The sequence below is a fragment of the Ranitomeya variabilis genome, chromosome 6, assembly GCF_051348905.1.
Source record: "Ranitomeya variabilis isolate aRanVar5 chromosome 6, aRanVar5.hap1, whole genome shotgun sequence".
In the NCBI taxonomy this organism is placed as follows: domain Eukaryota; kingdom Metazoa; phylum Chordata; class Amphibia; order Anura; family Dendrobatidae; genus Ranitomeya; species Ranitomeya variabilis.
The window spans coordinates 174,374,639-174,401,204 of record NC_135237.1 but is presented as its reverse complement, the minus strand read 5'-3'; the positions used below and the strand labels follow the sequence as shown (position 1 = coordinate 174,401,204).

At 47.3% G+C, this 26,566-nt stretch overlaps 1 protein-coding gene across 3 annotated transcripts in view; it reads right to left on the bottom strand.

Annotated features, from left to right (window-relative positions):
* The window catches only part of POU6F2 (POU class 6 homeobox 2), an 854,440-nt gene that overhangs the window by 493,223 nt on the left and 334,651 nt on the right, over positions 1-26,566 (bottom strand). For all 3 annotated transcript variants that reach the window (XM_077269273.1, XM_077269271.1, XM_077269274.1), the window contains exon 3: positions 20,885-20,976. In XM_077269273.1, the coding sequence (XP_077125388.1) occupies positions 20,885-20,976 (92 nt within the window). The remainder of the gene's footprint in view (positions 1-20,884; positions 20,977-26,566) is intronic.

Sequence of the window (26,566 nt, the reverse complement as noted above, 5' to 3'; positions counted from 1 at the left end):
GGTGACACCTGTTTTGCAGTTACTAAATATCAAAGATCTGGTCTGGTCAAGATGAGATAGTTGGCGGCAGAACCTGTACCAACACCGGTCGTGTGGCTGTTAGATGGGTTTACAGCCACTATCGCCACAGAAGGGTCTGCAAGTGGTCAGAAACCGGAGAAGGCCTCAGCTGTGAGGAAGTCTTTGACCAGTGCCAGTAGAAGTCTGTGAGCAGTGCCAGTAGAACTTTGTTACCAGCTCCAGTAGATGTCTGTGAGCAGCGCCAGTAGAAGTCTGTGACTTTACCAGCAGAAGTCTGTAAGCAGCGCCAGTAGAAGCCAGTGACCAGATTCGTAACAATCTTGTGAGGAGACCTGGCTGTAGCAGAGTACAGTTCCTGGTGGCCACTACTTCCAGTATAGATGTGCGATACAGGGTTTGGGCTGGGGCTGTGCTTCAGGGAATGGAGATGGCCAGTGTGACAAGCACTCTGTATGCACTGTGACTCGCATATCTAGAACTTACAGCCAAGCGGGAAATACCAGTGATCCCCGCTAGGACCAGTGTAAGGATCAGAGGACTTTACAGAGATTATGACAGAGATGGGCCTAGCACTGACAGTGACACCCATGAAGTGGAGACATAAAGGCATTAACAGTCGTTTAACTGCCAGATAACAAGAACAATGTACTTATTAGAAGTTGCATAAATATTGCATTTAGTTGTATAGCTCTGCCATAATGTACTTTATTGACCCTGTTACTGTAACCTGCCATATAGTGCTTACGTGTGTGTGTATACATATATATATATATATATATATATATATACATATATATATATATATATAAATATATATATATATATATATATATATATATATATATATATATATATATATATATATATATATATATATATATATATATACAGTACAGACCAGAAGTTTGGACACACCTTCTCATTTAAAGATTTTTCTGTATTTTCATGACTATGTAAATTGTACATTCACACTGGAGGCATCAAAACTATGAATTAACACATGTGGACATGTGGAATTATATACTTAACAAAAAAATGTGAAACAACTGAAAATATTTCTTATATTCTAGGTTCTTCAAAGTAGCCACCTTTTGCTTTGATAACTGCTTTGCACACTCTTGGCATTCTCTTGATGAGCTTCAAGAGGTAGTCATCGGGAATGGTTTTCACTTCACAGGTGTGCCCTGTCAGGTTTAATAAGTGGGATTTTTGCCTTATAAATGGGGTTGGGACCATCAGTTGTGTTGAGCAGAAGTCTGGTGGATACACAGCTGATTGTCCTACTGAATGGACTGTTAGAATTTGTATTATGGCAAGAAAAAAGCAGCTAAAGTAAAGAAAAACGAGTGGGCATCATTACTTTAAAAAATGAAGGTCAGTCAGTCCAAAAAACTGGGAAAACTTTGAAAGTGTCCCCAAGTGCAGTTGCAAAAACCATCAAGCACTACAAAGAAAATGGCTCACATGAGGACCGCCCCAGGAAAGGAAGACCAAGAGTCACCTCTGCTTCTGAGGATAAGTTTATCCGAGTCACCAGCCTCAGAAATCGCAGGTTAACAGCAGCTCAGATTAGAGACCAGGTCAATGCCACACAGAGTTCTAGCAGCAGACAGATTTCTACAACAACTGTTAAGAGGAGTGTCATGATTCTCAATGGCGAGAGAACATAGCCCAGCATATATGAGAACTAGCTCTTGGAAGATGGAAACTATACTGACCATGAACTAAACCTGCCGCACAACTAGAAGTAGCCGGGTAGCATGCCTACGTTTTTTAACCCTAGATGCCCAGCGCCAGCCGGAGAACTACCTAATCCTAGCAGAGGAAAAGACAGTCCTGGCTCACCTCTAGAGAAATTTTCCCAAAAGGCAGACAGAGGCCCCCACATATATTGGCGGTGATTTTAGATGAAATGACAAACGTAGTACGAAAATAGGTTTAGCAAAATCGAGGTCCGCTTTCTAGATAGCAGGAAGACAGAAAGGACACTTTCATGGTCAGCAGAAAACCCTATCAAAACACCATCCAGAAATTCCTTTAAGACTCTAGCATTAACTCATAACACCAGAGTGGCAATTTCCGATCACTAGAGCTTTCCAGACACAGTAACGAAACAGCAGCTGTGAACAGGAACAAAATGCAAAAACACACAAGGACAAGAGTCCAACTTAGCTGGGAGTTGTCTAGTAGCAGGAACAAGCACAGAAGGCTTCTGATTACATTGTTGACCGGCAAGAAACTGACAGAGGAGCAAGGTTATATAGCGACTCCCACATCCTGATAGGAGCAGGTGAACAGAGGGGATGATGCACACAAGTTCAATTCCACAAGTGGCCACCGGGGGAGCCCAGAATCCAATTTCACAACAGTACCCCCCCCCTCAAGGAGGGGGCACCGAACCCTCACCAGAACCACCAGGGCGATCAGGATGAGCCCTATGAAAGGCACGGACAAGATCGGAGGCATGAACATCAGAGGCAGTGACCCAAGAATTATCCTCCTGACCGTATCCCTTCCATTTGACCAGATACTGGAGTCTCCGTCTGGAAACACGAGAGTCTAAGATCTTTTCCACAACGTACTCCAACTCACCCTCAACCAACACCGGAGCAGGAGGCTCAACGGAAGGCACAACCGGTACCTCATACCTGCGCAACAATGACCGATGAAAAACATTATGAATCGAAAAGGATGCAGGGAGGTCCAAACGGAAGGACACAGGGTTAAGAATCTCCAATATCTTGTACGGGCCGATGAACCGAGGCTTAAACTTAGGAGAAGAAACCCTCATAGGGACAAAACGAGAAGACAACCACACCAAGTCCCCAACACAAAGCCGAGGACCAACACGACGACGGCGGTTGGCAAAAAGCTGAGTCTTCTCCTGGGACAACTTCAAATTGTCCACCACCTGCCCCCAAATCTGATGCAACCTCTCCACCACAGCATCCACTCCAGGACAATCCGAAGATTCCACTTGACCGGAGGAAAATCGAGGATGAAACCCCAAATTACAGAAAAACGGGGACACCAAGGTGGCAGAGCTGGCCCGATTATTGAGGGCGAACTCCGCCAAAGGCAAAAAAGCAACCCAATCATCCTGATCCGCAGACACAAAACACCTCAAATATGTCTCCAAGGTCTGATTAGTCCGCTCGGTCTGGCCATTAGTCTGAGGATGGAAAGCAGACGAAAAAGACAAATCTATGCCCATCCTAGCACAGAATGCCCGCCAAAATCTAGACACGAATTGGGTCCCTCTGTCAGAAACGATATTCTCAGGAATACCATGCAAACGAACAACATTTTGAAAAAACAGAGGAACCAACTCGGAAGAAGAAGGCAACTTAGGCAAGGGAACCAGATGGACCATCTTAGAGAAACGGTCACACACCACCCAGATGACAGACATCTTCTGAGAAACAGGCAGATCCGAAATAAAATCCATCGAGATGTGCGTCCAAGGCCTCTTCGGGATAGGCAAGGGCAACAACAATCCACTAGCCCGAGAACAACAAGGCTTGGCCCGAGCACAAACGTCACAAGACTGCACAAAGCCTCGCACATCTCGTGACAGGGAAGGCCACCAGAAGGACCTTGCCACCAAATCCCTGGTACCAAAGATTCCAGGATGACATGCCAACGCAGAAGAATGAACCTCAGAGATGACTCTACTGGTCCAATCATCAGGAACAAACAGTCTACCAGGTGGGCAACGATCAGGTCTATCCGCCTGAAACTCCTGCAAGGCCCGCCGCAGGTCTGGAGAAACGGCAGACAATATCACTCCATCTTTAAGGATACCTGTGGGCTCAGAATTACCAGGGGAGTCAGGCTCAAAACTCCTAGAAAGGGCATCCGCCTTAACATTCTTAGAACCCGGTAGGTACGACACCACAAAATTAAACCGAGAGAAAAACAACGACCAGCGCGCCTGTCTAGGATTCAGGCGCCTGGCAGACTCAAGGTAAATTAAATTTTTGTGGTCAGTCAATACCACCACCTGATGTCTGGCCCCCTCAAGCCAGTGACGCCACTCCTCAAAAGCCCACTTCATGGCCAAAAGCTCCCGATTCCCAATATCATAATTCCGCTCGGCGGGCGAAAATTTACGGGAAAAAAAAGCACAAGGTCTCATCACGGAGCAGTCGGAACTTCTCTGCGACAACACCGCCCCAGCTCCGATTTCAGAAGCGTCGACCTCAACCTGAAAAGGAAGAGCAACATCAGGCTGACGCAACACTGGGGCGGAAGAAAAGCGGCGCTTGAGCTCCCGAAAGGCCTCCACAGCATCAGGGGACCAATCAGCAACATCAGCACCCTTCTTAGTCAAATCAGTCAATGGTTTTACAACATCAGAAAAACCAGCAATAAATCGACGATAAAAGTTAGCAAAGCCCAAAAATTTCTGAAGACTCTTAAGAGAAGAGGGTTGCGTCCAATCACCAATAGCCTGAACCTTGACAGGATCCATCTCGATGGAAGAGGGGGAAAAAATGTATCCCAAGAAAGAAATCTTTTGAACCCCAAAAACACACTTAGAACCCTTCACACACAAGGAATTAGACCGCAAAACCTGAAAAACCCTCCTGACCTGCTGGACATGAGAGTCCCAGTCATCCGAAAAAATCAGAATATCATCCAGATACACAATCATAAATTTATCCAAATAATCGCGGAAAATGTCATGCATAAAGGACTGGAAGACTGAAGGGGCATTTGAAAGACCAAAAGGCATCACCAAATACTCAAAATGGCCCTCGGGCGTATTAAATGCGGTTTTCCACTCATCCCCCTGCTTGATACGCACCAAATTATACGCCCCACGGAGATCAATCTTAGAGAACCACTTGGCCCCCTTTATACGAGCAAACAAATCAGTAAGCAGTGGTAACGGATATTGATATTTAACCGTGATTTTATTCAAAAGTCGATAATCAATACACGGCCTCAAAGAGCCGTCTTTCTTAGACACAAAGAAAAAACCGGCTCCTAAGGGAGATGACGAAGGACGAATATGTCCCTTTTCCAAGGACTCCTTTATATATGCTCGCATAGCAGCGTGTTCAGGCACAGACAGATTAAATAAACGACCCTTAGGGTATTTACTACCCGGAATCAAGTCTATGGCACAATCGCACTCCCGGTGCGGAGGTAGTGAACCAACCTTGGGTTCTTCAAAAATGTCACGAAAGTCAGACAAGAATTCAGGAATCTCAGAGGGAATAGATGATGAAATGGAAACCAAAGGTACGTCCCCATGAGTTCCTTTACATCCCCAGCTTAACACAGACATAGCTCTCCAGTCGAGGACTGGGTTATGAGATTGCAGCCATGGCAATCCCAGCACCAAAACATCATGTAGATTATACAGCACCAGAAAGCGAATAACCTCCTGGTGATCCGGATTAACACGCATAGTCACTTGTGTCCAGTATTGTGGTTTATTACTAGCCAATGGGGTGGAGTCAATCCCTTTCAGAGGTATCGGAGCCTCCAGTGGCTCCAAATCATACCCACAGCGTTTGGCAAAGGACCAATCCATAAGACTCAAAGCAGCGCCAGAGTCGACATAGGCGTCCGCGGTAATAGATGACAAAGAACAAATCAGGGTCACAGATAGAATAAACTTAGACTGTAAAGTGCTAATTGAAACAGACTTGTCAGGCTTCTTAGTACGCTTAAAGCATGCTGATATAACATGAGTTGAATCACCACAATAGAAGCACAACCCATTTTTTCGTCTAAAATTCTGCCGCTCGCTTCTGGACAGAATTCTATCACATTGCATATTTTCTGGCGTTTTCTCAGTAGACACCGCCAAATGGTGCACAGGTTTGCGCTCCCGCAGACGCCTATCGATCTGAATAGCCATCGTCATGGACTCATTCAGACTCGCAGGCACAGGGAACCCCACCATAACATCCTTAATGGCATCAGAGAGACCTTCTCTGAAAATCGCCGCCAGGGCGCACTCATTCCACTGAGTAAGCACAGACCATTTGCGGAATTTTTGGCAGTATATTTCAGCTTCATCTTGCCCCTGAGACAAGGACATCAAGGCCTTTTCCGCCTGAAGCTCTAAATGAGGTTCCTCATAAAGCAACCCCAAGGCCAGAAAAAACGCATCCACATTGAGCAACGCAGGATCCCCTGGTGCCAATGCAAAAGCCCAGTCTTGAGGGTCGCCCCGGAGCAAGGAAATTACAATCCTGACCTGCTGTGCAGGGTCTCCGGCAGAGCGAGACTTCAGGGACAAAAACAATTTGCAATTATTTTTAAAATTTTGAAAGTGAGATCTATTCCCCGAGAAGAATTCAGGCAAAGGAATTCTAGGCTCAGACACAGGTGCATGAACAACAAAATCTTGCAAATTTTGTACCTTTGTGGCGAGATTATTCAAACCTGTAGCTACACTCTGAAGATCCATTTGAAACAGGTGAACACAGAGCCATTCAAGGATTAGAAGGAGAGAAAGAGAGGAAGGCTGCAGTATAGGCAGACTAGCAAGTGATTCAATTAAGAGCACACTCAGAACTAGAGGAAAAAAAAAAAAAAAAAAAAAATTTGTAGCAGACTTCTTTTTTCTCTCCTTTCTCAGCCAGTAATTTAACCCTTTTTTGGGCCGGTCAAACTGTCATGATTCTCAATGGCGAGAGAACATAGCCCAGCATATATGAGAACTAGCTCTTGGAAGATGGAAACTATACTGACCATGAACTAAACCTGCCGCACAACTAGAAGTAGCCGGGTAGCATGCCTATGTTTTTTAACCCTAGATGCCCAGCGCCAGCCGGAGAACTACCTAATCCTAGCAGAGGAAAAGACAGTCCTGGCTCACCTCTAGAGAAATTTTCCCAAAAGGCAGACAGAGGCCCCCACATATATTGGCGGTGATTTTAGATGAAATGACAAACGTAGTACGAAAATAGGTTTAGCAAAATCGAGGTCCGCTTTCTAGATAGCAGGAAGACAGAAAGGACACTTTCATGGTCAGCAGAAAACCCTATCAAAACACCATCCAGAAATTCCTTTAAGACTCTAGCATTAACTCATAACACCATAGTGGCAATTTCCGATCACTAGAGCTTTCCAGACACAGTAACGAAACAGCAGCTGTGAACAGGAACAAAATGCAAAAACACACAAGGACAAGAGTCCAACTTAGCTGGGAGTTGTCTAGTAGCAGGAACAAGCACAGAAGGCTTCTGATTACATTGTTGACCGGCAAGAAACTGACAGAGGAGCAAGGTTATATAGCGACTCCCACATCCTGATAGGAGCAGGTGAACAGAGGGGATGATGCACACAAGTTCAATTCCACAAGTGGCCACCGGGGGAGCCCAGAATCCAATTTCACAACAGAGGAGACTTTGTCCAGCAGGCCTTCATGGTAAAATAGCTGCCAGGAAACCACTGCTAAGGAAAGGCAACAAGCAGAAGAGACTTGTTTGGGCTAAAGGACACAAGGAATGGACATTAAACCAGTGGAAATCTGTGCTTTGGTCTGATGAGTCCAAATTTGAGATCTTTGGTTCCAACCACCATGTCTTTGTGCAACACAGAAAAGGTGAACGGATGGACTCTACATGCCTGGTTCCCACCGTGAAGCATGGAGGAGGAGGTGTGATGTTGTGGGGGTGCTTTGCTGGTGACACTGTTGGGGATTTATTCAAAATTGAAGCTCATCAAGAGAATGCCAAGAGTGTGCAAAGCAGTCATCAAAGCAAAAGGAGGCTACTTTGAAGAACCTAGACTATAAGACATATTTTCAGTTGTTTCACACTTTTTTGTTAAGTATATAATTCCACATTTGATATTTCATAGTTTTGATGCCTTCAGTGTGAATTTACAATTTTCATAGTCATGAAAATACAGAAAAATCTTTAAATGCGAAGGTGTGTCCAAACTTTTTGTCTGTACTGTATATATACTTATAAATAGACTTTCCTTTATGTGTTAGTTTAATAAATAGTGTTTGCTAAGTTCCTATGTCTCCTCATTGTCTGCGCTGCTGCATCCAAGTAACCTGCTTACAGTACCATGAATGGATTTAGAACAAAAATTCCATAGAATGAACATCATAAAATATGAATGTCATAAAGACGACTACTGTGGGACAGATGAATCAGACCTGTGATGATCAACGAATAGTGTTGAGCGATACCTTCCGTGTCATGATTCCCAATGGCAGGGAAACATCAAAACACAATGAAAACGGACGAGCTCTGGGTGATGGAATCTCGAGCTGACCATGAGCTAAATCTACCACACAACTAATAGTAGCCAGGGAGCATACCTGATTAACCCTAGATGCCACGCGCCAGCCGGAGGACTAACTACCCCTGGTAGAGGAAGGAACAGACCTGGCTTACCTCTAGGGAAATACCCCAAAAGATGATAGCAGCCCCCCACATGTAATGACGGTGAGTTTAGAGGAAAAGACATACACAGTATGAAGGTAGATTTAGCAAAGAGAGGTCCACTTACTAGATAGCAGAAGGATACAAAAGAGGACTTCACGGTCAACTGAAAACCCTATCAAAAAACCATCCTGAAATTACTTTAAGACTCCTGTGTCAACTCATGACACAGGAGTGGCAATTTCAGCCCACAAGAGCTTCCAGCTACAGAGAATAACAAAACTGCAAACTGGACAAAAGATACAAAACAAAAGGACAAAGTCCACTTAGCTGATCAGCAGACTAGTAGCAGGAACATGCAACCGAAGGCTCTGGTTACAATGATGACCGGCAAGGAAATGACTGGAGAGCAAGGCTAAATAGGAAACTCCCATACACTGATGGGAGCAGGTGAACTGAGACAGCAAAGACACACAAGTCACCAGTACCACCAGCAACCACCAGGGGAGCCCAAAAGCGGATTCACAACAGTACCCCCCCCTTAAGGAGGGGGCACCGAACCCTCACGAGAACCACCAGGATGATCTGGATGAGCCCTATGAAAGGCACGAACCAAATCCGAGGCATGAACATCAGAGGCAGTTACCCAAGAATTATCTTCTTGACCATAGCCCTTCCATTTAACCAGATACTGAAGTCTCCATCTGGAAATACGGGAGTCCAGGATCTTCTCCACAACGTACTCCAATTCACCCCCTACCAGCACAGGAGCAGGAGGTTCAGTAGAAGGAACCACCGGTACCTCATACCTCCGCAACAACGACCGATGGAATACATTATGGATAGCGAAAGATGCCGGGAGGTCCAAACGAAAGGACACAGGGTTAAGAATCTCCAAAATCCTATAAGGACCGATGAACCGGGGCTTAAACTTAGGAGAAGAAACCCTCATAGGGACAAAACGGGAAGACAACCACACCAAGTCCCCAACACGAAGGCGAGGACCAACACGACGCCGGCGGTTAGCAAACTGCTGAGTCCTCTCCTGGGACAACTTCAAATTGTCCACCACTTGTCCCCAAATCCGATGCAACCGATCCACCACAGCATCAACTCCCGGACAATCCGAAGATTCCACCTGACCAGATGAAAAACGAGGGTGAAACCCTGAATTGCAAAAGAAAGGGGAAACCAAAGTGGCAGAACTAGCCCGATTATTAAGAGCAAACTCTGCCAATGGCAAAAAGGCAACCCAGTCATCCTGATCCACAGACACAAAACACCTCAAATAAGTCTCCAAAGTTTGATTAGCTCGCTCCGTCTGGCCATTAGTCTGAGGATGGAATGCAGACGAAAAAGACAAATCAATTCCCAACCTGGAACAGAATGTCCGCCAAAATCTAGACACGAACTGGGTTCCCCTGTCAGAAACGATGTTTTCCGGAATCCCATGCAGGCGAACCACATTTTGAAAAAACAGAGGGACCAATTCAGATGAGGAAGGCAACTTAGGCAATGGCACCAAATGGACCATTTTAGAAAAACGGTCACACACCACCCAGATGACAGACATCTTCTGAGAAACAGGGAGATCAGAAATAAAGTCCATAGAGATGTGCGTCCAAGGCCTCTTCGGAATAGGCAAGGGCAACAATAACCCACTAGCCCTAGAACAACAAGGCTTGGCCCGAGCACAAACATCACAAGACTGCACAAAAACACGCACATCTCGAGACAGGGAAGGCCACCAGAAGGACCTAGCCACCAAATCTCTAGTACCAAAAATTCCAGGATGACCTGCCAGAGTAGAAGAATGAACTTCCGAGATGACTCTACTGGTCCAATCATCAGGAACAAACAGTCTACCAGGTGGACAACGATCAGGTCTATCTGCCTGAAATTCTTGCAAAGCACGTCGCAAGTCTGGGGAGACAGCAGACAAAACCACCCCATCCTTAAGGATACCAGCAGGTTCAGAATCCCCAGGAGAGTCAGGCTCAAAACTCCTAGAAAGAGCATCTGCCTTCACATTTTTAGAACCCGGTAAGTATGAGACCACAAAATTAAACCGAGAAAAAAACAACGACCAGCGTGCCTGTCTAGGATTCAGGCGCCTGGCAGACTCCAGATAAATCAGATTCTTGTGATCAGTCAAAACCACCACCTGATGTCTGGCACCCTCAAGCCAATGACGCCACTCCTCAAACGCCCACTTCATGGCCAAAAGCTCCCGATTACCAACATCATAGTTTCGCTCGGCGGCCGAAAATTTACAAGAAAAGAACGCACAAGGTCTCATCACTGAGCAATCGGAACTTTTCTGCGACAAAACCGCCCCTGCTCCGATCTCGGAAGCATCGACCTCAACCTGAAAGGGAAGAGAAACATCAGGCTGGCGCAACACAGGAGCAGACGAAAAGCGGCGCTTAAGCTCCCGAAAGGCCTCCACAGCAGCAGGGGACCAATCGGCAACATCAGCACCCTTTCTAGTCAAATCAGTCAAAGGTTTAGCAACGCCAGAAAACCCAGTTATAAATCGACGATAGAAATTAGCAAAGCCCAAGAATTTCTGAAGACTCTTAAGAGAAGTAGGCTGCGTCCAGTCACAATTAGCCCGAACCTTAACAGGGTCCATCTCAACAGAAGAAGGGGAAAAAATGTACCCCAAAAAAGAAATCTTTTGAACCCCAAAAACACACTTTGAACCCTTTACACACAAAGAACTAGTCCGCAAAACCTGAAAAACCCTCCTGACCTGTTGAACATGAGACTCCCAGTCATCAGAAAAAATCAAAATATCGTCCAAATACACAATCATAAATTTATCCAAATATTCACGGAAAATATCATGCATAAAGGACTGAAAGACCGAAGTTGCATTTGAAAGGCCGAAAGGCATTACTAAATACTCAAAATGGCCCTCAGGCGTATTAAATGCGGTTTTCCACTCATCCCCCTGCTTAATTCGCACCAAATTATACGCCCCACGAAGATCAATCTTAGAGAACCACTTAGCCCCTCTTATGCGAGCAAACAAATCAGTCAACAAAGGCAACGGATACTGATATTTGACTGTAATTTTATTCAGGAGTCGATAATCAATACAAGGCCTCAGAGAGCCATCCTTCTTAGACACAAAGAAAAAACCAGCTCCTAAAGGAGATGAAGAAGGACGAATATGTCCCTTTTCCAGGGACTCCTTAATATACTCTCGCATAGCAGCATGTTCAGGCACAGATAAATTAAACAAATGACCCTTTGGAAATTTACTGCCAGGAATCAGATCTATGGCGCAATCACAATCTCTGTGGGGAGGGAGAGAACCAATCTTAGGCTCTTCAAAAACATCACGATAATCAGACAAAAATGCTGGAATCTCAGAGGGAGTAGATGATGAAATGGAAACCAAAGGTACATCCCCATGAGCCCCCCGACATCCCCAGCTTATCACAGACATTGTTTTCCAGTCAAGGACTGGGTTATGAGATTGTAACCATGGTAATCCAAGCACTAAAACATCATGTAAATTGTACAACACAAGGAAGCGAATCACCTCCTGATGGTCTGGAGTCATACGCATAGTCACTTGCGTCCAGAATTGTGGTTTATTACTAGCCAAAGGGGTAGAATCAATACCCTTCAGAGGTATAGGGATTTCCAGTGGCTCTAAATCAAACCCACAGCGCCTGGCAAAGGACCAATCCATAAGACTCAGGGCGGCGCCAGAGTCCACATAGGCATCCACAGTAATAACTGATAATGAACAAATCAAGGTTACAGACAGAATAAATTTAGACTGTAAAGTGCAAATAGACTTGTCAGCCTTCTTTGTGCGTTTAGAGCATGCTGATATAACATGAGCAGAATCACCACAATAGAAACATAACCCATTTTTACGCCTGTAATTCTGCCGATCGCTTCTGGACAGAGTTCTGTCACATTGCATATTCTCTGGCGACTTTTCAGAAGATACCGCCAAATGGTGCACAGGCTTGCGCTCCCGCAAACGCCGATCAATCTGAATAGCTATTGTCATGGACTCATTCAGACCTGTAGGCGCAGGGAACCCGACCATAACATCCTTAACGGCATCAGAGAGGCCCTCTCTGAAATTTGCCGCTAGGGCGCACTCATTCCACTGAGTAAGCACAGACCATTTACGAAATTTTTGGCAGTATATCTCAGCTTCATCTTGCCCTTGAGATAGGGCTATCAAAGCTTTTTCAGCTTGAATCTCCAAATTAGGTTCCTCATAAAGCAAGCCTAAAGCCAGAAAAAAGGCATCCACATTGAGCAACGCAGGATCCCCTGGTGTCAATGAAAATGCCCAGTTTTGAGGGTCACCTCGCAGCAAAGAAATCACAATCTTAACCTGCTGGACAGGATCTCCAGAGGAGTGAGGTCTGAGAGAAAGGAATAATTTACAATTATATTTGAAATTCAGAAACCGAGATCTATCTCCGGAAAACACCTCTGGTGTAGGAATCTTAGGTTCAGACATCGGAGTATGTATAACAAATTCTTGTAAATTTTGAACCTTAGTAGCAAGATTATTTAAACCTGCAGCCAAGCTCTGAGGATCCATCTTTAAACAGGTGAGATCAGAGCCATTCAAGGATTAGAAGGAGAGAAAGGCAAAGGCTGTAATTAGAGCTGAAATACAACTGATCCAACTATGGAGCAAACATAGGAAAAAAAAAAAAAAAAAAAAACCTCTACAGACTTCTTTTTCTCTCCTTTCTTCTGCCAGTAACTTTAACACGGGCCGGTCATACTGTCATGATTCCCAATGGCAGGGAAACATCAAAACACAAAGAAAACGGACGAGCTCTGGGTGATGGAATCTCGAGCTGACCGTGAGCTAAATCTACCACACAACTAATAGTAGCCAGGGAGCATACCTGATTAACCCTAGATGCCACGCGCCAGCCGGAGGACTAACTACCCCTGGTAGAGGAAGGAACAGACCTGGCTTACCTCTAGGGAAATACCCCAAAAGATGATAGCAGCCCCCCACATGTAATGATGGTGAGTTTAGAGGAAAAGACATACACAGTATGAAGGTAGATTTAGCAAAGAGAGGTCCACTTACTAGATAGCAGAAGGATACAAAAGAGGACTTCACGGTCAACTGAAAACCCTATCAAAAAACCATCCTGAAATTACTTTAAGACTCCTGTGTCAACTCATGACACAGGAGTGGCAATTTCAGCCCACAAGAGCTTCCAGCTACAGAGAATAACAAAACTGCAAACTGGACAAAAGATACAAAACAAAAGGACAAAGTCCACTTAGCTGATCAGCAGACTAGTAGCAGGAACATGCAACCGAAGGCTCTGGTTACAATGATGACCGGCAAGGAAATGACTGGAGAGCAAGGCTAAATAGGAAACTCCCAAACACTGATGGGAGCAGGTGAACTGAGACAGCAAAGACACACAAGTCACCAGTACCACCAGCAACCACCAGGGGAGCCCAAAAGCGGATTCACAACACTTCCGATACTTGAAAGTATCGGTATCGGATAGTATCGGCCGATACCCGAAAAATATCGGATATCGCCGATACCGATACCCGATACCAATACAAGTCAATGGGACACAAGTATCAGAAGCTATCCTGGATGGTTCCCAGGGTCTGAAGGAGAGTAAACTCTCCTTCAGGCCCTGGGATCCATATTCCACGCGACCAATCACAAGCCGCGATGTCATCGCAGGTCCTAAACTCCTCAGGACCTGCGATGACGTCGCGGCTTGTGATTGTTCGCGTGAGCGGTCACATGAGCGGCACGCGACCAATCACAAGCCGCGACGTCATCGAGGGTCCTAAACTCCTCATTCTTAGGAACGGAGGCTGCCGGTTACAATCGGTAAGGTCCAGGGGCCGCCGGACGGGTGAGTATATCCATATTTTTTATTTTAATTCTTTATTTTTTACATGAATATGGATCCCAGGGCCTGAAGGAGAGTCTCCTCTCCTCCAGACCCTGGGAGCCATACACTGGGAACTTCCGATTCCGATTTCCGATACCACAAAAATATCGGAACTCGGTATCGGAATTCCAATACCGCAAGTATCGGCCGATACCCGATACTTGCGGTATCGGAATGCTCAACACTATCAACGAATGCTCCGGCCAGCTATTTTAGAAGTTTGGACGAGACTTTTAATTGAGATATGTAATCCAGTTGGTAACAGGAAGTTTTCCAGATTTCCAGACAAGGTACTATTATCAAAGTATACAGTCATGTCAAAGTTTTGAGACTGACACATAATTTTGTTTTCACAAAGTTTGCTGCCTCAATGTTTTTAAATCTTTATATGGTTACTGAAGTACAATTATCAGCATTTTATAAGTTTTTGAAGATTTATTGGCAAGTATATAAAAATTGTGCAAAACAAAGGCTCAAAATTTACAGGGTTGATCCTAATATTTCAAGACGTCTGCAATTTGCCCTGAATCCTGACTGATGGCATCCCATTGTTGCCCAATCAGTGCTTAGCATTTATCACAATTTCTGTGCTTTTGTTTGCCAATCCTCTTTTTGAGTAATGAGGGTGATTAAATAGTGATCTGTCTTGCTAATAAACTAAGAAAAATGGCTTTAAATTCTTTATACCCCCTAAAAAACAATGGTACAAATGTTAGATGAATAAAACATACAAAGTGGAAATCCGGTACAATGTGTGCCAATTGATATTACTAACAGGATGAGTTTACATACCGTGTTTGCACATAGACCTGCTGACACTGTAGCTCGCTGACATTTTGACTCTCCAAGCTGCTGGTAGAAAAGACCGGCTTGCCACTTTGAGTGAATGTATGGAGAGTGTGGCGAGTTGAAACATTAAGTTTCTCTATGGGACAGGAATCTGCACTGTAGAGCCAGGAGCACTCTGGCCGGTAGCATCCCTGGGTACCCGGCAGGAAAATGGCCGACAGTGCTTAGAGATGGCATGGCATGTGACATCACAAAAAGCAATCCGAGAAGGACCAAAAAGCAATCCAATGTGTTTTGGGGAATACACGGCTCCCCTTTTTTGTGACGTCACACAGTGTCTCCAAGCACTGTCGGCTCTACAGTTTTAACATATCGTGTACTGGGAAACGAGAAAAAATTCCAAGTGCGGTGAAATTGCAAAAAATGTGCAATCCCATAGTTGTTTTTGGGGTTCTTTTTTACCATAGTCACTAAATGCTAAAACTGACCTGCCATAATGATTTTCCAGGTCATTACCAGTTTATAGACACCAAACATGTATAGGTTTTTTTTATTTAAGTGGTGAAAAAAAATTCCAAAGTTTGTAAAACAAAAAAAAAATTGCACCATTTTCCGATACCTATTTTGAGCTGACGTTTTTAATTATACCATCTTTGTGCAGATACGATTTTTTGATCATCCAATATTGCATTTTAATGCAAAGTTGCAGCGACCAAAAAAAAACGTAATTCTGGCGTTTTTGCATTCTTCACGTTGCACCGTTTAGCGATCGGGTTAATTTTCTTTATGTTGATAGATTGGGCAATTCTGAACACGGCAATACAAAATACAGCTCTGGCAAAAATTAAGAGCCCACCGCATCAAAACCCTGTCATGGGCTGCACAATCTCCAGGCCAGAACCACATTGAAAACCTCTGGAATGTAATCAAGAGGATGATAGATAGTCACAAGCCATCAAACAAAGAAGAACTGCTTAAATTTTTGCGCCAGAAGTAGTGTGATAGACTGGTGGAAAGCATGCCAAGATTCATGAAAGCTGTGATTAAAAATCATGATTATTCCACAAAATATTGATTTCTGAACTCTTCCTGAGTTAAAACATTAGTATTGTTGTTTCTAAATGATTATGAACTTGTTTTCTTTGCATTATTTGAGATCTGAACGCACTGGAGACATATTATCAGAAGATTATAGACTAAAAGAACAATTTATATTTTACTCAAAAAATATACCGTATATACTCGAGTATAAGCTGAGAATTTCAGCCCATTTTTTTAGGCTGAAATTGCCCCTATCGGCTTAGTCATTCCCAGGGGTCGGCAGGGGAGGTGGAGCGGCAGCTGTGTAATAATGCTCACTTGCTCCTGGCATGGCCCCTTCACGTCCCTGGTTCCCGGGCTCCGGCAGCTTCTTCCTGTAGTGAGCGGTCACATGTTACGTCTCATTACAGTAATGAATATGGACCCGACTCCACTCCCATAGGGGTGGAGCCGCATATTCATTACTGTAAGGAGTGGTACCATGTGACCGCCCACTACAGGAAGAAGCTGCTGGTGCCAGGGAACAGACGTGCAGGAATCGCGCCAGGAGAAGGTGAGTATAACGCAGTGCGCGATATACACCTGTTACCCATTCCACCATCGGCGCCGCTCCATATTCTGCATCCTCTGCAGTGGCGCTCAGGTCAGAGGGCACGATGACGCAATTAGTGTGCACCGCCTTCTGCCTGAACAGTCAGTGCAGAGGACGGGGAAGACACAGCGGCGCCCATCGGTGGAACGGGGAGCAGATGAATATAGCAAGTGCCAGGGGCCTGAGAGGTGAGTATGTGATTTTTTTTTTTAATCGCAGCAACAGCCTATGAGGCAAATGTCTGTATGGAGCATCTTATGGGGCCATGTGCAGCATTATATGGGGCAAAAATCTGTATGGGGCCATGTGCAGCATTATATGGGGCAAATATCTGTATGGGGCATCTTATTGGGCCATGTGCAGCATTATATGGGGCACATATCTGTATGGGGCCATGTACAGCATTATATGGGGCAAATATCTGTATGGGGCCATAATCAGCATTTGTGGAGCATTATATGGGGCAAATATCTCTATGGAGCATCTTATGGGGCCATACTCAGCATTTGTGGAGCATTATATGGGGCAAATGTGTCTATGGAGCATCTTATGGGGCCATAATCAATATTTGTGCAGCATTGTATGGGGCATATTTTAATATGGCGCATCTTATGGGGCCCCTCATAAACAGTATGGAGAATTATATGGGGCGTATTTTGTATGGAGCATCTTATGGGGCCCATCATGAACTGTATGGAGCATTATATTGGGCTCCAGATTCAATATGGATATTCGAAAACACTTAAACTACTGATGTCTGAATTAATTTTACTTTTATTGGTATCTATTTTTATTTTTGAAATTTACCAGTAGCTACTGCATTTTCCACCCTAGGCTTATACTCGAGTCATTAAGTTTTCCCATTTTTTGTGGCAAAATTAGGGGTCTCAGCTTATACTCGGGTCGGCTTATCCTCGAGTATATACTGTACCTATAAAGAGAAAAGTCAGACAAACTGAACATTGTGCAGTGGTCTCTTAATTTTTTCTAGAGCTGTATGTGTATGTTTGATTTTTTTATTGTTAATGAGGCGAAAGGGGGGAGATTTGAAATTTTATATTTTTTTTAATATTTTAAAAAACTTTTTTTTACTTTTTGCATGCTTCAATAGTCTCCAAGGGAGACTAGAAGCTGCAGTACTTTGATCGGCTCTGCTACATACAGGCGATGATCAGATCATCTGTATGTAGCAGAAATGCTCACTTACTATGAGCACCGACCACCGGGTGGCACTCATAGCAATCCAGCATTGGCAACCATAGAGGTCTGCTGGAGATCTCTGGTTGTCATGCTAACCCATCGGTGACCTGCGATCACGTGACGGGGTCACTGATGTGCGGGATTTCTGGCGCGCTTGCCGGAAGCGCAAGTTAAATGCCATTGTCAGAGATTAACAGAATTATTTAACTAGTTAACAGTGGCAGGTGGATTGCGATTCCACCCGTGGCGGTTGCTGGCATATGTCACCTGTATACATCAGCTGTCATGTGCCCGGAAAGGGGCGGGCTCAGTGCCGGAGCCAGCACCAAACAAGGGGAGTCTGACATCGGCATAGTATTACGCCCGATGTTGGAAAGGAGTTAATGTGTTTCTTGGAGAGAAGTTGCTTGCTGCCCTTCCCGACACCAGGCCTGATGCCCCAGACACTTTATTTGGTTGCTGAATATAAACAATGTACAAATCTGAACATAGCATTGTTTTTTTGTCCACAGCTGAAAAAGGAACCTTCTTTCTTATTTACTTGAATGAGGTATAGTCTATTTAATTGAATAGGAGATAGCTGCAGTACCTGACTTTGATCACTAAAAAACGTCCATGTCTGCTACTGTATGTGTTTCTGTGTACATTACATATATCCGACAACCAAGCAAAGTTCAGCTAATTGGTGTGGGTGGAAAGTTTCAGAACCCCACTGAAACAAACAGGAAGAACAGACATGTTCTAAAATGTTGTTCCATCCTTGTTCAAAAATAAGAAATATTACACAATCATGCAGCATAAAGAGATCATCCTTCTTAACTTTTTTTTACTTCTTTTAAATAATTTAAATAATATAATAGATATAATATTCTTTAACTAAAATATCAATTTTACAGTTACATTCATCTGGGGCCGGAACATGGCGTAAACTTAGTCTAACACTGACATTTGTACTAAAATTCCACTTGTTTTTAGATAAATTCTCCTGCACTACAGTATATTAATATCTATACCACGGTTTCTCCATATAATCTACTATGGCCTGATCAGGCAAACCAAGACAATGATATGGCCCCTCCTAAAGACCAAGATAATGTTTGAAGCTCACCATTGGCAGTGGATGACTAAACTATAAATTGAAAATAACTCTCAATTTTTTCTTTTGGTCTCCAATGCAACATCTCAAATATAATATTAGTCGATTGAGTTGATAAACTAAATATTGCCTAAGTCAAAGAAAGGACATGTAATTAATTACTTCTATGAAAACTGCTTCACCCTACCAACAACCCGCGGGTATCTCACCAGTGAGGCCAGCCTCGCAGTCTGAGAATCATTGGGCTATACTATGGATGTTCACTGAACCGTAGAAAAGGAACTGAGCGGCACTCGATGTGTTAATCTTCACAGGCAGTAACAATGTGGGAGACGTCTTGGCATAAACTTCAAGCCACCAGTCTATGAATGTGCAGACGCTGAGTGGTGCTTAGCATGTAAAGTAAACAAACTTTCCGACTTGCTCAAATGACAAAAGATGCAGCACTCACCAGATTCTTGCTGAAGATAGTGTCCTTTATTCACTTAAAGCGATGTGAGACATGTTATACGGAGAGGCGGCAGGAAAGAGGATTAGGTGCGGGGGAGAGGAGAAGGACTACGGCCGTTTCACGCCAAATGCGCTTCCACGGGTCCAGGTGCCACGGGCACCTGGACCCGTGGAAGCGCATTTGGCGTGAAACGGCCGTAGTCCTTCTCCTCTCCCCCGCACCTAATCCTCTTTCCTGCCGCCTCTCCGTATAACATGTCTCACATCGCTTTAAGTGAATAAAGGACACTATCTTCAGCAAGAATCTGGTGTATACTATGGATGTACCAAGACCTTTGTCGATCTACACTTTTATTATTTTTACTGGCACATTGACCCGTCCATCCAGGCACTGGTACCTACCACTGCAGTCTGTACCATTTGAGTGAATCCACAGCAAAGTCATAGCTTTTGGAGCTGTGTTGGCATGGCGTTCTGCTTCACTACTACCTCTATCTGTCAATATTCTCTTACAATACAGGAACCAAGAAAGTCACTTTGCAAAATCATGTTTAAACAGTTAAACACAAGCTTGGAAAAATGAGCGTGAGCTACTTATCTAGCAGTCAAATGTTCTCCGCAGGGAGCTATTTTGTCTAACAAGCTGCTTTTCCATATTTAATGTAGAAAAAAGCGTTGTGACACATGTCTTCAACATTTCCAATTTATGTATTTTGCATTTAGAAGTTTTGATAAAAATGACTTCTTCTTGAAAGTTCTACTTTATATTATGGAAACATTGTGATCTAGTTATAACCTAGGTGTTCTTGTAACAACTAAAGGAGCACCAAAACACAGTACAAAGGCCTATTATACCATACAGAAATGTTTCTAGTGGTCCTCAGAGATGAAAAAAGGTCCCTAGTCTGAAATGGCTGATAACAGGAAACAATAATCTGCATTTAGGTATAATATCTACATTTAGGTATAGTGTCCTCTTTTAGTTGAAAGCAAGTTTAAGTGTAGGGAATAATTGTTTGGCCTAGTGGACCAGTTAATCTACATGTGACGTGCTACTTTGTTTGCGCACCCTCACTTTTATAATTAAATGACTATAATAATTTTATGATTAAATGACTAGTCTATGCAATATCATTTCTTGAAGAGTCTACCTGGTGACAGATGTTCTTTGAGATAAGCTACGATCTCTGTCTACCAAGCTTAATACATCTTTGCATAGTTAAATACGGTAACGAAATTACATAAATCTGTTCTCTTTGGCACAGTTAAAGTTACGTCATATAAAAATCCTCAGCAATAACAACCCTTTGAAAACATAAAGACAAAAACATTCTAAATAAACCCAACAAATGTGCATGAAATCATTCTCAAATTCCTATATTTGTAGATATTGCATTACCTGAGGCCCAACCGAGAATCCTGGATGAGATTGGCTGAGGTGATGAGGATCATTCGCACCCGACTCAGCCGGCACGGAGTTGCCTCTGGCCCCTACAATGGAAGGAGAGCGTGTGTCTCATTATGTGAAGCAGAGATCAGCATGTTACATTTCACTAGTGATGTCACAGAGCATCAGGCTGAAAATGATATGCTTAAATGGTTTATCAATAACCCCAGAGCTCAAATCACTTATCAGCTGCATAAATTATGCTAACGCTCATTCAGAGCAGCTGGCTCATTCAGGGAGATACAGCGATCTGACAGCGGAGAAACTGAACCTATCATCAGTGCAGCTAATGTGGGTCGCATTATCCATCAATTTGCATACATGACTTCCCAGCGTGAATGTGTGGTGCAATTTCTTTTTATGCTCCAATGAATGAGCTTGTGTAATTCCTAAACATGGTAAAAATAAAGAAACACTGAGAGACAGATTTTCCTTTACCAAAGATGACCTAACATCATCATGTTTATTTCCTAATAATCAAGTAAGCAAATAAAACTAATCCCTGCATCTTTACTATGTCTATCCCTATCACACGCATTATAATGTACTAGATGGCAGCCCGATTCTAAAGAATCGGGAGTCTAGAATCCATATATACTTTATTTATTCAAATGTAAGAATAATACAATTAATAAATAATAGTAAGAAAGAACAAAAAATGGCTGCACTCACCAGCTCTTGACAATTCTTGACAGTACGGCACATTTCTGATTGGTCGCTCGCGGCAGGCGGCAACCAATCAGAAAAGTGCCGCGCACCACGAAGGCATATATCTTTGTCCACCCTGAGCGGGTGTAGGACGCTGGTGACGTCACTTATCTCCGGACATTATCTCCGGACAAAGCCACGGAAGTTGGCACAAATTGCCGGAAGTAGTATTCTAGGCAATTATATATTAGATTTTAATGTTATCAGTGTTTACCTTTGAACGTTTATATTGTATTGTCCTGTCACCAGCCATGTGTACGATTATCGGCCGAAAGCCTCTCTGGAACCAATAATCACCCCATGTAAAGGTATCTTTATAAGTTAAAGATTCAGAATACTATGACTTTTATCATATCCTGAACAGTCAAGTTTTTTATGAACCGTTAAGGTTTTCTGGTTGAAGTAAAAAAAACTCTGAGTGTTTACAGTTTGAAACCATAAAATGTTGAAAAATTATGTCATTCTTGAGTATATCACTCAATGGTGCTCATAAACGTGTCAAATTTGATCTATAATATACTTTAATATACGTTACTTTAATCTTTAATATACTTAAGAACAGGGCCCCAGACATCACACAGGGGGTCTGAAACACCGCACAGTGGTCCAAAATATCGCTGTGCTCTGCCTGGGGCCCCATATGCTGCCTGGGGCCCCTGTGCTTTGCCTGGGGCCCCATATGCTGCCTGGGGCCCCTGTGCTCTGCCTGGGGCCCCTGTGCTCTGCCTGGGGCCCCATGTTCTGCCTGGGGCCCCTGTGCTCTGCCTGGGGCCACTGTGCTCTGCCTGGGGCCCCATATGCTGCCTGGGGCCCCTGTGCTCTGCCTGGGGCCCCATATGCTGCCTGGGGCCCCTGTGCTCTGCCTGGGGCCCCATAGGCTGCCTGGGGCCCCTGGGCTCTACCTGGGACCACTGTGCTCTGCCTGGGGCCCCATATGCTGCCTGGGGCCCCTGTGCTCTGCCTGGGGCCCCTGTGCTCTGCCTGGGGCCCCTGTGCTCTGCCTGGGGCCCCATGTTCTGCCTGGGGCCACTGTGCTCTGCCTGGGGCCCCATAGGCTGCCTGGGGCCCCTGTGCTCTGCCTGGGACCACTGTGCTCTGCCTGGGGCCCCATATGCTGCCTGGGGCCCCTGTGCTCTGCCTGGGGCCACTGTGCTCTGCCTGGGGCCCCATATGCTGCCTGGGGCCCCATATGCTGCCTGGGGCCCCTGTGCTCTGCCTGGGGCCACATATGCTGCCTGGGGCCCCTGTGCTCTGCCTGGGGCCCCTGTGCTCTGCCTGGGGCCCCATGTTCTGCCTGGGGCCCCTGTGCTCTGCCTGGGGCCACTGTGCTCTGCCTGGGGCCCCATGTTCTGCCTGGGGCCACTGTGCTCTGCCTGGGGCCCCATAAGCTGCCTGGGGCCCCTGTGCTCTGCCTGGGACCACTGTGCTCTGCCTGGGGCCCCATATGCTGCCTGGGGCCCCTGTGCTCTGCCTGGGGCCCCATATGTTGCCTGGGGCCACTGTGCTCTGCCTGGGGCCCCTGTGCTCTGCCTGGGGCCCCATATGCTGCTTGGGGCCCCTGTGCTCTGCCTGGGGCCCCATGTTCTGCCTGGGGCCCCTGTGCTCTGCCTGGGGCCACTGTGCTCTGCCTGGGGCCCCATATGCTGCCTGGGGCCCCTCTGCTCTGCCTGGGGCCCCATAGGCTGCCTGGGGCCCCTGTGCTCTACCTGGGACCACTGTGCTCTGCCTGGGGCCCCATATGCTGCCTGGGGCCCCTGTGCTCTGCCTGGGGCCCCTGTGCTCTGCCTGGGGCCCCATGTTCTGCCTGGGGCCACTGTGCTCTGCCTGGGGCCCCATAGGCTGCCTGGGGCCCCTGTGCTCTGCCTGGGACCACTGTGCTCTGCCTGGGGCCCCATATGCTGCCTGGGGCCCCTGTGCTCTGCCTGGGGCCACTGTGCTCTGCCTGGGGCCCCATATGCTGCCTGGGGCCCCTGTGCTCTGCCTGGGGCCCCATATGCTGCCTGGGGCCCCTGTGCTCTGCCTGGGGCCCCTGTGCTCTGCCTGGGGCCCCATGTTCTGCCTGGGGCCCCTGTGCTCTGCCTGGGGCCACTGCTCTGCCTGGGGCCCCATGTTCTGCCTGGGGCCACTGTGCTCTGCCTGGGGCCCCATAAGCTGCCTGGGGCCCCTGTGCTCTGCCTGGGACCACTGTGCTCTGCCTGGGGCCCCATATGCTGCCTGGGGCCCCTGTGCTCTGCCTGGGGCCCCTGTGCTCTGCCTGGGGCCACTGTGCTCTGCCTGGGGCCACTGTGCTCTGCCTGGGGCCCCATATGCTGCCTGGGGCCCCTGTGCTCTGCCTGGGGCCCCATATGCTGCCTGGGGCCCCTGTGCTCTGCCTGGGGCCCCTGTGCTCTGCCTGGGGCCCCATGTTCTGCCTGGGGCCCCTGTGCTCTGCCTGGGGCCCCATATGCTGCCTGGGGCCCCTGTGCCCTGCCTGGGGCCCCTGTGCTCTGCCTGGGGCCACTGTGCTCTGCCTGGGGCCCCATATGCTGCCTGGGGCCCCTGTGCTCTGCCTGGGGCCCCATATGCTGCCTGGGGCCCCTGTGCTCTGCCTGGGGCCACTGTGCTCTGCCTGGGGCCCCATAGGCTGCCTGGGGCCCCTGTGCTCTGCCTGGGACCACTGTGCTCTGCCTGGGGCCCCATATGCTGTCTGGGGCCACTGTGCTCTGCCTGGGGCCACTGTGCTCTGCCTGGGGCCCCATATGCTGCCTGGGGCCCCTGTGCTCTGCCTGGGTGTAGGACACTGGTGACGTCACTTATCTCCGGACATTATCTCCGGACATTAGCTCCGGACATTATCTCCGGACATTAGCTCCGGACAAAGCCACGGAAGTTGGCACAAATTGCAGGAAGTAGTATTCTAGGCAATTATATATTAGATGGGCATTTCCTGAAGGAAATACATGATGCTTGAACAGCGCTACCAGCTTTACAGCAACACTTTTCACACACGGGACTGGGGGGCGCGCTTACTTTTGCACCCGGGGCCGGGGGCGCGCTTACTTTTGCACCCGGGGGCGCACTTACTTTTGCACCCGGAGGCGCACTTTTGCACCCGGGGGCGCACTTACTTTTGCACCCGGGGGCGCACTTACTTTTGCACCCGGGGGCGCACTTACTTTTGCACTCGGGGGCGCACTTACTTTTGCACCCGGGGGCGCACTTACTTTTGCACCCGGGGGCGCACTTACTTTTGCACCCGGGGGCGCACTTACTTTTGCACCCGGGGGCGCACTTACTTTTGCACCCGGGGGCGCACTTACTTTTGCACCCGGGGGCGCACTTACTTTTGCACCCGGGGGCGCACTTACTTTTGCACCCGGGGGCGCACTTACTTTTGGGGCCGCACTTACTTTTGGTGGGCGGGGCTCCTCGGCCTCCGATTTGGTTGGTGGGGCCCCTCGTCCTCCGATTTGGTGGGTGGGGACCCTCGGCCTCTGATTTGGTGGGCGGGGACCGGCCTCCGATTTGGTGGGCGGGGACCCTCGGCCTCCGATTTGGTGGGCGGGGACCTTCGACCTCCGATTTGGTGGGCGGGGACCCTCGGCCTCCGATTTGGTGGGCGGGGACCCTCGGCCTCCGATTTGGTGGGCGGGGACCCTCGGCCTCCGATTTGGTGGGCGGGGACCCTCGGCCTCCGATTTGGTGGGCGGGGACCCTCGGCCTCCGATTTGGTGGGCGGGGACCCTCGGCCTCCGATTTGGTGGGCGGGGACCCTCGGCCTCCGATTTGGTGGGCGGGGACCCTCGGCCTCCGATTTGGTGGGCGGGGACCCTCGGCCTCCGATTTGGTGGGCGGGGACCCTCGGCCTCCGCTTTGGTTGGCGGGGCCCCACGGCCTCCGATTTGGTGGGCGGGGCCCCACGGCCTCCAATTTGGTGGGCGGGGACCCTCGGCCTCCAATTTGGTGGGCGGGGACCCTCGGCCTCCAATTTGGTGGGCGGGGACCCTCGGCCTCCAATTTGGTGGGCGGGGACCCTCGGCCTCCAATTTGGTGGGCGGGGACCCTCGGCCTCCAATTTGGTGGGTGGGGACCCTCGGCCTCCAATTTGGTGGGCGGGGACCCTCGGCCTCCAATTTGGTGGGCGGGGACCCTCGGCCTCCAATTTGGTGGGTGGGGCCCCTCGGCCTCCGATGTGGTGGGCGGGGCCCCTCGGCCTCCGCTTTGGTGGGCGGGGCCGGGCCCCTCGGCCTCCGCTTTGGTGGGCGGGGCCGTTCGGACTTCGATTTGGTGGGCGGGGCTCCTCGGCCTCCGATTTGGTTGGCGGGGCCCCTCGGCCTCCGATTTGGTTGGCGGGGCCCCTCGGCCTCCGATTTGGTTGGCGGGGCCCGTCGGCCTCCGATTTGGTGTGTGCTCTGCCTGGGGCCACTGTGCTCTGCCTGGGGCCCCATATGCTGCCTGGGGCCCCTGTGCTCTGCCTGGGGCCCCATATGCTGCCTGGGGCCCCTGTGCTCTGCCTGGGGCCCCATGTTCTGCCTGGGGCCCCTGTGCTCTGCCTGGGGCCACTGTGCTCTGCCTGGGTGTAGGACACTGGTGACGTCACTTATCTCCGGACATTAGCTCCGGACATTAGCTCCGGACATTAGCTCCGGACAAAGCCACGGAAGTTGGCACAAATTGCAGGAAGTGGTATTCTAGGCAATTATATATTAGATAACACTAATTACAAGTCATCTAAATGTATATATATAATATGGATTTAAGAATTCTTGTAATAGATCTTATCAAAGAAATTAACTTTTTCTCTAAGAGACACTTCTTCAACCTTCCCCGCCTCCTGAAACTATAATTCCCTCTGAGAAAACAGCACAACTCTACCTTGCTCCAGACAAGAAGTACTGCAAGCTCACTGTAGGGCAGCCTAGTATACTCAATGGGGACAAAAGGGTG